The sequence below is a fragment of the Choloepus didactylus genome, chromosome 2 (genome assembly GCF_015220235.1).
Source record: "Choloepus didactylus isolate mChoDid1 chromosome 2, mChoDid1.pri, whole genome shotgun sequence".
Taxonomy (NCBI): Eukaryota; Metazoa; Chordata; class Mammalia; order Pilosa; family Megalonychidae; genus Choloepus; species Choloepus didactylus.
This window is the reverse complement of record NC_051308.1, coordinates 29,511,396-29,528,345: the sequence shown is the minus strand read 5'-3', so window position 1 is coordinate 29,528,345 and position 16,950 is coordinate 29,511,396. Positions and strand designations below refer to the sequence as shown.

Sequence of the window (16,950 nt, the reverse complement as noted above, 5' to 3'; positions counted from 1 at the left end):
AAAAGAAATGAAAGCACATTAAAAGGTACTAAGAGGAGATCAAGGGAGAATTACCAGTGAGATCTCAGAGAAAGCAGAATGTGTTATCCTTAAATTCAAGTGAAGAAAATATTTCAAGTAAGAGGGAATGATTGTATCAATTCCTGTTAGTAATATCAAATAAGGTAATGCCTGAGAATTGACCACTGGTTTTAGTAATGTGGAGGTCATTGGTCACATAGGGTAGCAGTGCCAATGGAGTGGTGGGGGGTGGAAGCCTGGTTGAGAAGGATTTGAGAAATAATGGAAGAAGAGTTGGTGACAATGAATTTAGTAGCTAGAGGGGTGGTGGAGTCAAAGAGGTTTTTTGTTTGTTTGTTTTGGTGAGAGAATGAACTGTATGTGTGTATGATGATCCACTAGGGAGGGAAAGTTGATGATGCAGGAGAAAGGACAATTTCTGGAGTAGTGTTCCTGGTTAGGAGAGAGAGGGTAAGAATCTAGTTTATAAATAGAGGAGCCAGCTTTAGACAGATGTGCAGATAGTTCATCTGCAATGATAGGAGGACAGGCAGATTTTATGGGTACAGATGCTTGAAGAAGGATAGATATGGTTTGTGGAGGAGCTCTTCTGATTGACATCATCTTTGACTCACTCATCTTCCTCATTCTCTCTTTCCCTTATCACTCACACCTATCAATTATCAAGTCCTACTTATTATAATCACTACTTTCCTTTCATAAATGATTTCTCTTCTTTGTTCTTGTTGCTGTTTCTGGCATCTATTTCCTTCCTCTCTGGGCTACTAATACAGTTTGCTAGCTGGTCTCCCTACTTGTTTTCCTAGAATTCATTCTCTATACTTCTCTTGGAGAGAACTAGTTAAAGCAAACAGTCAATCATGCTGTGCTTCCATGAAAATGGATAGAAAGCCTTCCATGATTCGGACTCCACCATGATCTGGCTTCCTAACTTCTTCTGACACTCCATGACTTCCTTTATGCTCCAACAACATCACACTGCTTGCACTGTAATTTTTCTTGCCAAAACTATCACTTTTTCTTGAAATACTTACCTTGTGGAATTCACTATTAGCTTCTTCCCTTCTGCTCTCCTTCCCTCCACTGCCTCCAGCTAAGTAGTCATTATCCTTTAAGATTCAGCTCAAATGCAAGTTTCCTGGGGACATTTCTTGGAGCATCTCTCCCTTTGAAGGCTGGGCTAGAGTCTGTGTGTGTGTTTCAGTACCTCCCAACCACACCATTCTTTTTAGTCACTACACTTAGCATATAAGCTTATATGTTTATCTGATTCATCAGATTCTTGAGCTCTTGAGGGTAGAAATCTTGTTTTATTCGTCTTTGAATTCCCAGTGCCCAAGCAGAGTGCTTGGTGAAAAGTAGGTGTTTAATTATGATGAACTGAACTGATGAGCGTATTTCTCTGGGAGAGAACATTAAGATTTTACAACTGAGGGATTAAGCACTACAGAAAAACAAACAGTAAAACCTACCCAAACCTGTTGGTGGGGCAAGGAGTGCCTAGGATGCCCAGGAAAAGCAGTGGCATGATTATATATCTAGAAGAACTAAAAGAAGATGTCTTCAAAACTAAAAGAAGATAGCTTACTAGCCTGACACCACCAAGAATCCATGACAGAGGGATTGTAAGAAGGTGATGTAAGAGGAAGGGGGCATAGGGTAGAATCTTAGAAATGCCACATAGGTGAGGGATGAGGCACAGGACAAGCTGGCAGAGGCTTTCTGGATTCCCACAGAGAAAGCTCTGGTAGCATAGAAAAATTGGAGCACCTGATTCATTACTTCTACATCCACCCACCCTGAGAAATCAGAAGGCATCAGAAGTTGTCTCCAGCCTAAGATGTCCCCCCCCAAAATTAAAGCCTTGACTAAAATGTTGATGTTTTAGACATAGGAATTTCACTTCCAGGAATTTATCCTAATGGCATAACTAGACTAGTGTCCAAACATGTACATAGATGGATATTCATTGTAATTTTGTTTATAATAGCAAAAAAATTAGAAAGATACAAAGATTGACATTTATACTTTATATTTTTCAATATTTTCAGTTTTGTGACAAGTTGTATTACTTTTATAATCATAAACCAAGAATAAAGTAATAAAGTCAGAGAAGTCAAGCAAACAAACACAAAATTACTAGGAAAAGCCTCCTCATAGTGCTTTATTCATAATTTTTATTTTGAAAAGTTTTTTTTAAGAATTAAATTAGCGATAATATTTTTGAAATCTCCTCACTTTACTGTCCCTTATCAGCAATCTAGGATTTTTCCTGGCAAGCCATAAGTTATTATTGGCCCATGGACAGGGAAGTCATATGTTATCTGGGGTGCTGGTAGTTGCTTGGACAAAGATTTAGAGAGGATAAAGCAAGGGTTAAGAAGCTACCTGCAGCCCTGAGAAGAGTCTCAGCTGTCTTACATACTTATGTCTCAGCTGCTGAATTATAACCTCCCTGAACATACAGGGACCATGTGTTACCCAATTTTGTGTAACTAGGCCTGAAAACCAAGTCTCATATTCATTGTGTGCTCAAAAATATGTGTTATTACATGAATGATTTTTAGCTTTGTTTTCAGACTTAAATTTGAAACTTTAAAATCAAGTTAAAAATTTGGTGGAGAATATACTTACAGTTGAATCACAGGATGAAACTTTTCTCCTATAGCAAGTCTCAATGGGCAGCCATATGTTTTCCAATCATATTTTACTTTCTAGAAAAGGAAAATTGCTTTAGATATCTTATATATTTGATCCATTGACAAAATTATAATATTCTTACCAAGTCTTCAGATGGTTTATGCCTCAGATTTGACCTATAAAACAGACATTTTTCATTATTTATTTCCCTTCCCTCTTTTCAAACTCAAAAATTAAAACCATTACTTTGTTTAAATATATATTTTCCTAGGTAAGGAGGTGACAACCAAAATTACAAAATACTGAGTGTTTACTATGTTTCAGGCAATTTTCCCTCATAGTAATACATTCTAACAATAACTACAAGCCACGGATTATTGTCCTCCATTTGTAGATATGGCACTCTTCTTAGAAATTGTTTGAAACTTGCTCAAGGCTACAAACCTTGCTCTACTAAGAGGCATGGTTATAAAGCCCATATTCATTGTACTAGTCCAGTGCATTTCTTTCTAAAATATAAATAGATCAAAGAATAAAGTAGTTCAGAATCAATAACAATAGGTGCATATTTCTAAACTTCAGCTACCTCCTATAATGGAATCCAACCCCTGAACTCAAGGGTTTGTTCTTTCAAAACCACTCTCTTCCACACTTTTCCTGTCTTGTCAATCCTCAAACTTGAATCACCTTCACCAGCCACATGCTCCAGGGGTTAGAACTCAAGAAATTTCCACAGTGGTGGAATAGCCTACTTCATATTCTTGCCCTTCAGATCCAGCTGTTAAATAAACACTAAAAGGCAGTGCCCCCACCAACTATTAGACATTTCCTCCTCACCCCTGCTATTTCCCTTACTGCCTTCAATAAGCATTGCAACATGGAGTATCAGGCTCCCCCATGCCCCCCACCCACCTTAAAGTTTCATAAAATCACTTGAAGGATGTGCCTAGTGGTTAAACACTCTTTGATTTATTTTAATTAAGTAGGATTTAAATTAGAAAATTTTACGGCTTTTCAAAAGCTCTTGCAAATATTTCAGAAGTTATAGACTACTATGCTTTTGATAGTCTGAAAATAGTTTAAAAGTATTTATTTATATGAGAAGGCTTATAAAGATACAAAGCTTACAAATTTTAGATATATCTTTAATAAATCACCTTATTAAAAATAAATATGTTTAAAAATAAATACAAATATAGCAAAGCAATCAGTTAGTAGAATATTTGAAATCAGGAATTTCTTGGTAAATCCATAACTTCTAACTAATTTAGCTACAGTTGTGTAGAATTAAAGAAAAATTATATAGGAAAAATATTATTGTATGTCTTCCTTAAGCTACAAGGAACAATATTTGAGACTACACATATGGAAATAAGGCTTGCTTTGTTTATCCAATTAATTTGAAATGAAAGATTTTAACTCACATTTGTATGTCTCAAAAAAAATTAATCATTATAGTTTCTACACATTGTTCTTAATGCCAAAACTTGCAGCACAGTGTCAATCCAAATACATGGATGCTAACAGGAATTTAATGAATAAGTACTGATTAAATTGTCACTTCTACATGAATATAAAACTTAGTGTTTATGTTAAAAGATTTTCTTACTTTTCAATCACATAGGAAAGATTGTGTGGAAAACATGCTGTCTCATTAAATCTATAAAAAATAAAACACAGTGAAGTTATAATATCATCATTCCTTGTATATTTGCACAAACATTTAAACACTTAACTCAGTGATTCTCAAACTTGAGAGTATCACGAATCATCATTTCCTGAATTAGAATCTCTGGGGTTGGTGCATGTACCAACTTTTTTATTTTTTCACAATGAGTTTTACAAATATTTCTGATGACACTGAAATTTGAAATCTACTGATTTACCTCATATATTAAATACATGACTATTGAAAATTCCTAGATAATTTATCAAAATTGAGACTGTTTCTTTGGACTGTTTTATTCCACATAAACTTGCTTTCTAGTTGTTACTGGAGACCCAGTTGTGCAGGTATGGAACTATTTTAAGGATTAACAATTTCTAGCTAGGGTTCATGATGACATAAGGCTCTAAAGGTCTGTAAAATGACAGAGATCTTAGTAGGTAAAATTATTGATGTATCATTTTGGCTGACTGCTTCCAATATAACTTAGAATGAATCCTAGTCACAACCTTATTTGGATAGATATTGGAGGTGTAGATCACTGCCACCCTTGATTCAAATTGGATCCCACAGATGTCCTTCTTCATTGACAACTTCTCTGACTCTTTGAATTACCTTGTACCCCAAACTGTCTTAGGCCTCTGTGGTGACTTGGAGCTAGGTACCCCAGAAAAATATGTTCTTAATCTTAATCCATTCCTGTGGATGTGAACCCATTATAAATAGGAATTTTTGATGAGGTTACTTCAGTTAAGGTGTGGCCAGCTGAATTAGGATGGATCTTAATCCTATAACTGGAAACCTTATAGAGAAGGAGACAAAGAGAGAAGTCAGAGGGTTCCATCGGAAGCTGGAAATCAACAGAACCCTGAAGAGAAAGGAGAAGATACCACCACGTGTTGCATTGCCATGTGACAGAAAAACCAAGGACGAAAGATTCACTGGCAGCCAGCCCCAGAATGCCAGTCTTCAGGGAGAAAGCATTGCCTTGCTGATGCCTCAGTTTTGAACTTCTCCTAGCCTCAAATTGTGAACCAATAAATTCTGATTGTTTAATCCAACCCATTGTATGGTATTTGACTTAGCAGTGTGGAAACTAAAACAGTCTCCCATGGTGACTATGAAAACCTTAGACCCACTGCAATTTCAATTCATGATATTGTTTTTATCTGTGTTAAAAAATCTGTGTTTTTATCAAGGTCTCCAGGTGCTTCTGATGAGCAGCCATATTTGACAATAAGCAATTCTCTGATAGAAAGGAAATGGTAACTGGTTTGAATAGGATGGAAGCCAGAGGTAAGTGTTTCTCCCTCTCATTTCTCTGGGGAGGAGTTGTTGACCTAGTACCTGAGAGATGTAATGGGAACAGATGAAAATTGTCTATATTAAAAGAAGTGGTGCTTAAAAAAAGGAAAGGAGATTAATTATTTCCCTTTTTAGTATGATTCGAGTGTAATATTTGACTTGGCAAAAAGTTCAATTCAAACTGGACAATAAAGTTTTTAATTTTATGGACATAATAGTCATTAGGCTAATATTATCAATAATAATTACCATTTTGTTCACTATTTGTTTTAAAACTTTAAGAGTAAGACAGATAAAATGGAAAAAAAAATACTTACCCTTTAACAGCAATGTATTTAACAGAATCACAGCCAACAGCTATTTGGAACATCTAAAATGAAGTAATTTAGATGGTGAGTTCAGTGGTTCTGATTCATGTGACCTAAAATATTACTAAAGTTAAAAGCAATTATGTTTTAGATTTGAAATAATAAACTTTTTAGTAAAGGGTTTTGTTATACTCTTCTGTGCTGTTTTTATCCTTCTTTGATCACTTTTTTTTTTCTTTGCTTCCCTTTATCCTTACTGCTCTACAAGGCCCAAAGGATGGTTTTCTACTTTCTTATATCACTATCTCAGAGAACAAGTCTAATGTCATCTTTCACCATCACCTTTACAATCATGGCTATCATCTATACTTCCTTTAACTGAGCTGACAGGTTTGTACTTGGGTACTCAATCTCAAACTCATTACATCTTAAACCCCAGCTGGCATATTGCCTTGACATTTTATACTTAATCTGGCTACTAATTTGACTTCTTTTTAATCAGAGTTCTGGTTCTCACTCAACTGGGATGCTTACTTCTATTTCTACCTGGCTCTGGGACACCTTACTCACTGCTGTCTACTCCCACCCCTCTTCCAGGCTTTCTAAGTGGGATCCAGAAACTTGCATTCTGGTTTAAACAAGTCCCTGTATGATATTTCCATAAGGAAAATCTGGGAAACCCTATACTCCCTTCCTTGTAAGAGGGATTTGGGGGTCAGGAGGGTAGGGATAGAGATTATGTCTAGCCAATCTTGTTGGAATGGTGGATTTAAAGAATTGTCTGTGCTTAAACCAACCTTTTAGTCTTCATTTAAAAGGAATATTCCACAGCAGGAATTCATGAATTTGATTTCCTGAAACACCTGATATTACTCCCAGGACCTGATTTTGATCTCTCAACAACTCTACCACAATCTTTCCTGCCCATTATCATTAAATCTTTGCCTTTCCATCAAATGTGTTCAGAAACATGGGTCCGTCCTTTATCTTTACTAAATTATCCACATATCATACATGGTTGGCTAAGGTACTCAAATCTATCGTATTAGGGATGCACCATTACTTGCTGATCTTATTCATAACATCCCTTTTCTTCTAGATCCTAGTTGACAAAAATCACTCCTGGTCTCAGAATCAAAATATGTGTTGGCCTATAGGTGGATCTTGAATAGGAGCTATAAATACAGAGTGGGAAGCAAGAAAAAGCCCATCTTCTAGGGTATCCTTTGCTGCAGGGCTGGCTAGTTCCCCAGGACTAATTAGATTCTGATATATGGCCCAAATGAAAACAATGAATGCATTAGTTTTCTTTATTTAATACTATTCTTTTCAGTTCAGAGACAGGGCAAGACTGCTCTTGCTTTAGCTTAGAGTCAGACATAGCAAATTCCCTCTAATTGGAACAGGACAACTGGGACATGAATTCCAAAGACCCTCAACACAGAAATTTTGGGATATAATTTCTTAGAATTGTGGTCATTCCTTTCTGTGAAAATTCATGTTGGAAAGAATTACTAAAACTCTCTGGGGAATGGTCTACCAGGGTGGCCTCATTGTGTTTCCAATTTGTGATGCCTACTTAAAAACTAAGCTGCAGACCTGTTAGAGCTGCAGTTTCACTTGCTGCTCTGCTGCATGCTATTAAGATGAAGTGACAAGGACAGCAGACTCCCATTCAAATGGCTCAATCCATGGTTCATTTAGGTAGCAGGTTTAACAAGGGTCTAACTTCATCCAACTGGAGAAGAAACCTGTCGACCATGGTTACAAATATATAAAGAACTGGGCCTTTTTTGCTATAATATTTATCATGCTTACTGGTGGGTTTAAGAGCACAAAGAATGGCCTCTGTGTTTGAGAGCATACTTTGTAGTTGTGTATAGGTTTGATTTCTTTGGCTGGCTAGAGTATATGCATCCCAGAGGACACATTTTCCTTTTGCCTTAAGAGCCTCTGCGTATTTCTCCATTCTATTTCATCAGGTGCTTCAATACAAACTACCTGCAGAAGGTAGCTAGATTTGAACTGCCCATTCCTGGGGTGTGCCAAGGAGGGAAGAGAAGGAAGAAACCAGGAATATTTGAAAATTACTTTGTGACAGTTATATTTATATTTTATTTAAATGTTTTATTTTCCATTTTATGGATGAGGCAAGTAAGAGGTAGAGCTTGGGTCTGAATTTAGGTTAGATTAACCTTCCTTTGTAATGCCTGGGCTGGGCAGGATAGGGTAAGTAGGGACTCCTAACAAATGTATAGATTAGAGTGGGAAAGGGAGGGAAGGAACCACAGTGCTTCAGGAAGGTATTTTTGTTAGAATAGTGTGATACTGTCCAGGGGCTGAAGATAGAAAACAGACAGGATGGGGCAAGAACTTATGGAAAAATGAAGTTGCAGTTTTTTTGCTTCATAAAAACATTAAGTTGGATGGTAGGCCTACAAGGGAGTTGTTGACATGCAACTCAGGCAATTTCTTAGGAAAGCAGTTTTGTGTTGATAGTGCTTAAGGATAGATAACATCCGCCTCAGTTCAGTAGTCCCTCTGATTTTGTGGAACCTTGCCCTGGTAGAAATAAGGTTTCTTATATGGGGGTTCTAAAAGGCCAGGGACTAGGTTTATTTATCTTTGTATTCCTTACGTATAGCACAACGTCTCTTAGGCAGTGGGTGCTCAGGATGTTTATTGAATGTTCATTAGGGTGGAAGGGATAAGGGAGAGAAAGCTTCCCCAAGTGTATAACATAGACTCAAAGGAGGTTGTTTTTATTAAGAATTTGTGTTTAATTTCATAATGCTTTCAATTACCTGAACACGCCATTTTTATTTCACACCACTGTGCTTTTGTATATGCCTTTTCCTTGAATTCCCTTTGCTCTGCTTGCTGAAAACTATTCTACAATAGTCATTTTATATATCACCATCTTTTCACTTCTTTCCTCTCAATCAAAATTGCTTGGTCTTTTCTCTGGGCTATGTGCTAACTATGTATATCACATTCTCTCAAGCTAGGCTATGTTTAACCCTAGGGCAAGTACTCTGTCTTTTCATTTTTGTAACTCCCATTACCTAGCACACTGACTGAAACACAATAGGCATATAATGCATTTTGGGGGGATGAGTAACTGATTGAATTTTTTGAATGATTAAATGCAAGATAAATATGGACATGAATGGCAATCTTCTCTGGCAAACCATATCCAACTTTAGTTGTTCCCATTAATTTCAATGTTCCATTATACATATTTATTTATCTTTGAAAATTAATAATTTTACATTTTTGCATATGTTTATTTTTCCCATTTTAGATAGTAAACTCATAGAAGGCAGAAATTTGATCTGTTCCAAGGTAAAATAATGCTATCTCTATAGTGAAGCATTAGAAAATATTGCTGAGTATTAGGGGAGTGGTATTGTATGGGGGTAATATTTATTATTTAGTTTATTGTCTATACATTCTCAAAGTAAATTTCTTGATCTTCTACCTACATCACTTACCTTTTTGGAGATTGGACATGATCTTGAATATTTGCTAGGCCGAATATGAATAAGCAAAAGACCCGTGTTCTGTTCTCTAGAAGGAACAACCCATACAGGTTATTATCGAATCGTAAGAGAGGTAGACATGAATTTGCCTTTCTGTAGAGCAGATAAAATCCCATGCACACAACACAACTGGACCCACCATGAGAGGCCTGGAGGATGCTGGTGGTAATAACTCTTTACTGCTTCTGCTAAGGTGGCTCTGCATTTTGGACATACCTTCAACTCACTCCCACTCATAGTATCCCATGTTATGGGCAGCATGGGACTGGCATAGTGGGAAACAGAAATGAGCATCTATCAAGCATTCCAACCCCCTATTTCATTAACACCCTCAGTCCCTGGATAATGGGGATCTGTACTGACAACTTGTGCTGCTTTCTGATGGTACTGTATTATAAGACTGTAGCTACTGCATTGGTTCCTCCTCTAACCCATACAATTTTTCCCCTGCCCTTGATAAAACCTTCAGAATAGTAAAGACTTAACTTATGAAATTAGTTTTCTGAACCACATTAAACTGCATAACATGATCTGACTGGAATCCACAGGTAGGTCAGACATAATGCCTTTCTAGACTACAAAGTGCATGTGAATCATTTTCTGTGGGTTCAAAAAGAACAGGCAAAATGTGAGTGTTCAAAAAGAATAAAAGAAGAAATTTTGAAAGCTTTATTTCATATCCCATTCCTGCTAAGGTTTTTACTTTTCTAAAACACTGGGGAAAAACAAACACACACAAAAATAACCACAAAAAGTTCTTCTTCTTCAAATATTCATTACATTTTGATATTTATTAATCATGTATTCAGTATAAATTATAATGAGAATACAAATGGCACATTTTTATATTTTTAAACCACTGTGCCATGTTTCATCAACTTTTTTTTTCTCATTTTAATACCTTTGAAGTCAGGAAGCATCTTATAATTATGGTGTCTTACAAGCATGATTGGCATTGTATTCTTTGTTAGTGGTAAATAAAGATAACACAGTGGTTACAATTTGATGGACTCTTTGATTTGATAAATTCAGTAATATATTATGGATCTGTAAAGTAAATGTTGCATCTTCAACTTTCTATAAAGTTTCTCCTCTTATAGATAGACTTTTTTTCTACTATGACTGATTTAAAAGTTTCTGGATTTTTTACTCAAGTCCCAGAGTAACCTAAAGTACCCTGAACTGAGTTCTGAATAAATATCCACAAAACAAAAAATATCCAAAGAAACCCACAACATTAGATGAATAAAGAGAAAAGTTGGTGGGTGAAGGGAAAAGGGATGAACTGAGCCTCCCCTGACTACTGTGTCTAAAGTAGCATTTTTTCCCTACCCTTTCCAGTCATTCTCTATAACATAATTCTGTTTTTGTTTTATTAATAGCACATATCGCTATTTGGAATTATCTTATTTATTTGAATACTATGAAGGCAGTACTTCATTTTTCTTGTTCACCATGTATTTTGAACAACTAGAAAGTAGTTGGCGTAGAGTGGGTACTCAAACTCACTTGTACTAGCAGCAGGCTAAAGAAAAATGGACTTTTTCCTAGAAAAATAGAGGTATTTTTCCAGAAAATATTGACTCAGGCCATAAGAACAACCATATAAATGCCTTAAGACACAATTCCATGCTGGTTGTCCTTCTTCTCAAATTAAGTGCTTAGGTGCTACCTTATTCCAAGGGTCAGAAATGTTTTTTTATCTGATTCAACTCACAGGTAAAGACTTTGTGGGTTATTAGAGTTCTTATTTTTGTTTAAAGATGGTATATAGAGCAGTCAATAAGTTTTGTCTTTCAGAAAATTAAATCCACCAGAGTGTTCCTACACCAGATAAGTCCAAAAACCCAGAGGCAACAACCTCTTTCAGATCAGCTATCAGATGCGGCCCCCTTCCCCATACTGTCAACACCCCTCTTTTAATATGAGCAAGTTAGGATGTTCACGGCCTAGAAACCCCTGAAGATGGAGAAAGAGATTAAATGAGAGGAAGGAGTAGCAACAAACAAGATAAGATTGAACAAAGGACAATGAATACTGAAACTTTATATAATTATATATATATATTTTTGGATGCTGGGGTGTTGGAATGGCTGGAAGGATGTAAATGACGTGGTGGAACTGTAGCCTATAGCATCCCTTGGGATTTGCTCTATAGCTGCTTGTTGAATTGTGCCTTGAAGGTCTTCACCTTTCTGTATATACCTTGTATTGAATAATAAGGAAAGAACTGAAATTGTGGAACTATAACCCATAACAGTTTTTGAAATTACCTATATGACTGCTTGTTGAGCTGTACATCAAGAGATGACACCTTTCTGTATGTATGTTATATTTACAATAATGGAAATGGCTGAAGTTGTAGAACTGTGACCCATAACATTCTTTGAGACTTGCTCTCTAACTACTTGTGAAATTGTACATTGAAAGTTATCACTGTTATGTATATATGTTAAAGTTCACAATAAAAAAATGGAAAAAAAAAACCAAAGATGTTATATAGAGACTTTGGGAATTAATGATAAAATATGCTTGAAAACTATTGAATTAAGAAATAGCCCCTTTTTTGTAACTTCATTTGGTACTAGAGGAATGAAGTTCTTTAGAGGTTTGACATCTTGGTGTTTAAAAGATATGAGACCATTTAAATAAAAGGATACCTACAAGTCAGTAATTTTATAGCATGTTTAATATTTAATAGATTCTTTAAAAAGTCATACTTACTGCAATTTGAAGTAATCATCTACTGCCTCATAATTTGCAGTCTGAAAAAATGTTACTGTCTAAAAGAGAAAATAAAAAAGTTTATGTAAAGCAAGAAAAGTGGAGTTGGGAGACCATGCTTTAGTATTGTATGGCTTTCCATATACAGGCACATAAAATGCCTTCACATTAGCATGGGGATTAATGTATTAATCATTGTAAATCAAGTTTTTCTAAGACACACTGTATACTTTCAAGACAGATTTATATTTTTCTTTAGCTAAGAAAAATGATATATTTAGTATTTTCCCTGATTTCTTTATAGAAATCCCAATTTTGTATATATTTGGATTTACTTTATTGCATTTTTATAATTTTTCCTTTTCATTTTATACTATCAGTCCTTTTATTTATATTGATTCTATTTCCCTCCTCATTTTTTTGTCATTGGTTTGTGTCAAAATGTGCAATCTTTTGTGATAAAATTGAAGCCTGTGTGTCATCAAATAAATCTAGTTCCATGATCAGGGAAAGGAAGCAACTGTCAGGTATAGACTTGTATTCTACCTTATACCATCGTTTTCTTTATCTGTAATCATAATAACCTTAAAGAATCTTCTTGCACATACTTAGACTTCAAAAATTTAATATTTTCTCTTGTGAAATTTAACCACATTCTCTAAGCTTTGCTTATTAGTTGTTTTTTAAATGGTATTCAAACTTGGGTCTGTAATTCAACCTACAGTTCGTGTGTATACACACACACACAGATTTAGAATTATTAACACTGAAAATATCTACACAGTAGGACTATTTAAAAAATGTATTTTGTGAATGTGATCATCTACTTAAAATCCCACATCATTATTAATAATTAAGGAATAATTTGGAGACTTCCATTTCCAGTAGTGGCAGGCTATATTATTTGGACAAATTCTCTCTCTTAAAAACAAACAGATCAAAAATACTAAAAATGTCAGGTCTTTAAAAAGTCTCCCTAACAGCATCAAACAACCAACAAGGTAGTGGGGTAACTGCCAGTCCAAGTACTGAAGGAAATTGGAATCCAGAGAGTAAAACAGAACACCAGAGCCCATAAGCTACTTTTTCCCTAAAAGCATTTGTCAACCTAGCCAGGGACAGGAGAATTCAAGATAGAGAATCAAATAAAAGATCCTCTCTACATTAACCTGTATTACCAGAAGACTACACTCAGGGTAGGAGTAAAACAGGATTAAATTTGCCCTATCCCCAATCGTCCAGGGACTTCAGTCACTAAGTGATCAGAAAAGAAAGAAAAGGAAAAAAGAAAAATCTTTTCCTGAAAATACATGGGTTTGTATAATATTGTATCCCTTAATTGTTTGCCTGGGTGACCCAAGGGATTGGAGGAAGTCCCTAGGTATCTGGTTGTAGAAAACACAGATCATCTCAAGAGCAAGACATGTTCTTACTGGGCCTTGGGGAATACTAACAAACACTTTTCAAGGGCAATGAATAGCACACAGTGAAAAATAACCAAACACACAAGGAATAAGGTACATATGAGTAAGAACTAGCATAAGTAATGATGGGGGAGAAGAAATAGGGGAAATAGACATGTTCATACTTCCGCTATGGAACTAATAGATGCAGATTATAAAACAGATGTGCTTACTAGTTTTGCAGAAATAAATGACAAGCTTGAAAATTGGTGTAGTGTAGAAGAAACTATAAAATGTGTCAGTGTATTTTACAAGGGACAAAACTTTAAGAAGTTAAAATACAATAATCAAATTGAACACAAAGTTTACAATTTTGGCAGCAGATTGGGCATGACAAAAAAGAGAAATAGTGAAATCAGAAGAAAGATCAAAAATACACACCAGAGAGATAAAAGGATGGCCAATAAAGAAAAGAGTTAAAAATGTATGGAAAATAGATTGCAGGGTTTTTAACATATGTTAAATGAGTGTTCTAGAAGGAGAGAAAATAGAGAAAGAGACAGAGACAATATTTGACCAGATATCTGATGAAGACAATGATCCACAAATTCAAGTGGCCCTAGAAATCTCTAAGAGGATAAAAGCAAAGAAGCCCATACCTAGAGACTTTATAGTAAAACTGCAGAAAACAAAGAAAAAATCTTAAAAGCCACCAGAGGAATGAGTTAAAATTACAAGTGACTTCTGAACAGCAACAATGGAAACAAACAAAAAAGGAATATTTTTAATGTGCTTAAGAAAATAATAACCAACCTAGAGTTCTATATCCAGCACAAGTGTTTTTCAAGAATGAAGGTAAAACATATTTTCAGGCAAACAAAAAGTGAGTATGTAATCATGAGTAACCTTTCACTAAAAGAAATGTTAAAGAATATACCTAAAGCAGAGGGAAAGAAGTACAAGATGGCGACACTCAGATATAAAGAAAATGATAAAGGTAGATTAAATAACACATTTCTGTATGGTAATAACTCAGTGTGAGAACAAGATGGGATTAAAATCTGTGACTACAATAACATATGAGTTGGAGAAAGGGCAAAAGAAGTAACTAACTTTAGACCTGTATAAATTAAATATGCCTGCTGTAATTTCAAAGATAAGATGACTAGAAAGAGAAACAGAGTATTACTGCTAAACTAGTAGAAGGGGAAAATAGAGTGGTAGAAAATATGCAAATAAACCTAAAAGAGCAAAAAGCTAGAGGGAAATAAAAACATAACAGTCACAAAAAAAGCACAAAAATAAGATGGAAGGCATAAACATGAGTATATATTTAATTTCAACAAATTCACATTAAATTCACATGGTCTAACCACCTGATAAAAAGGCAAAGATTTTCATATTGGATAAGACCCAACTTAAAACAAAACACTTTATATAAAGACACAAATGGTTAAAATTAAAAGTTTGAAAAAAAGATATACCATACTAACACTAATTAAAAGAAGGTGGGAGGGGCTAGTTTAACATCAGACAAAGTAGATTTCAGAAAACAGATTATCATCAGAGGAAAAAGGGTCATTTCATAGTGATAATGGAGTTGATATAACCATTCTAAATTATTTTTACACTTCAATAACAGAGCTTCAAGATACATGAAACAAAAATTGATAGAATTGAAAGGAGAAATAGATTGTAAGAATGACTGCTTCTGAGTGCATTGGAGTATTTCCAGAAAGAAAATGCTACAGTTAGATTTTTAAACTCTAAGCTCAAGTCACAATTATAGAAATAAACTTCTACAGTATCCCTAAAATAATCTCTTATTTATTGTAGCCACAAAGCTGACCTCAGTGAAAATCAGACACAAAATTTAATTGTGTCCAGTAATCAAATTAGCATAAGGGAGCAAAAGGATTGGCAAATAGATCAATGCAGCAGAATATAAAACATAATGTAGAACACAATAGGCCCACATTTGTATAAAAGCAACACAAAGAGGGAAAGAAAATCTCTTCAATAAATGGTGCTGAAATAGTTGGATATTTAAATAGAAAATACCTAGGTTTTAACCTCATGCTATATATAGAAATTAATCTGCGGTATATCATGATTCAAAAATAAATGCTAAAACTCCAAAGCTTTAGAAGACATCATAGAAAAACATTTTTAAGCTTTAGACACGACACAAAAAGTGATAACAATAGATGAATTTCTGTTCATTGAAATTCACCATTAGGAAAATGAATAGGCAAACACAAACTATAAGACAATATTCACAAAACATGTAACTGACAAATAACTGGTATTCAGGACATATAAAGAACCCCTGAACTTAAAAACATAAATAGCCTAATAAAAAAGATGAGAAAAATTTCAGCAAATGCTTCATAAAAGATGACATAAGAAGATATAAGCAAGTGAAAAAGTGGTCAACATAATTAGTCATCATGGAAATGCAAATCAAAATCACAATGAACTATCACCACATACTGCCAAAATGGCTAAAATTAAAAATCAAAAAGACCAAATGTTGTAAAGGAGATAGAACAACTGGAACTCTCATGCATTGGAAAAGGGTCTGGGAGTTTCTTATAAAATTAATATTTATTCAGAAATGAAAAACAGATTTCTGTGAAAAGACTTGTGAAAGAACACTCATTGAGGTGTTTTTCATAAAAATCCCAAATAAAAAACAGCCAAGAACTATCAAAAAGAGACTGGATAAATAAAGTTAGGTATATTCATACAATGGAATTACTCCCAATGAAAAGGAATGAACTGCTGATACAGTAACATGGATGAGACTCAGAAAGACGAAGCTGAACAAAAGAAGTTTATACAAAAGCCTTATACTGTGTGATGGCATTTACATGAATTTCTAGAAAAGGGAAAAGTAATGTATGGTGGGAAAAAATCAGAAGAGTGGTTGCTTCTAGGAGGGGTGGGGTCAGGGATTGACTGGGAAGGAACATGAGAAAACTTTTTGGGTTAATAGAAGTGTACCCTTTCTTGATAGAGGTTTGGGTTACACAGTATATACGTTTGTCAAAACAGTGATGGCACATGTAAGTTTTGTGCATATTTAACTTAAAGGAAAGAAACTAAAATATTGAAATCTAGTTAGTATGTCTAGAAATATTAAGGGGAAATGTGCTGATGCCTGCAATTTACTTTGAAATGGATAGACGCAAAGATATGTAATAAAGCAAGTATAGCAAAATGTTAATGTAGAATCTAGGTAACAGGTATACAGGAATTAAATATAAAATTCTTTCAACATTTCTGTATGTTTGAAAATTTTCATATGTTGCAGAATTACAATGTAAATTGAATTCATA

The 16,950-nt window shown here is 34.8% G+C and overlaps 1 protein-coding gene across 9 annotated transcripts in view; it reads right to left on the bottom strand.

Annotated features, from left to right (window-relative positions):
- The window catches only part of CATSPERE (catsper channel auxiliary subunit epsilon), a 244,006-nt gene that overhangs the window by 89,152 nt on the left and 137,904 nt on the right, over positions 1-16,950 (bottom strand). For all 9 annotated transcript variants that reach the window (XM_037822416.1, XM_037822373.1, XM_037822378.1 and 6 more), the window contains 6 exons: positions 12,207-12,265; positions 9,435-9,510; positions 5,950-6,002; positions 4,271-4,321; positions 2,804-2,837; positions 2,656-2,735 (listed from right to left, as the gene is read on the bottom strand). In XM_037822416.1, the coding sequence (XP_037678344.1) occupies positions 2,656-2,735; positions 2,804-2,837; positions 4,271-4,321; positions 5,950-6,002; positions 9,435-9,510; positions 12,207-12,265 (353 nt within the window). The remainder of the gene's footprint in view (positions 1-2,655; positions 2,736-2,803; positions 2,838-4,270; positions 4,322-5,949; positions 6,003-9,434; positions 9,511-12,206; positions 12,266-16,950) is intronic.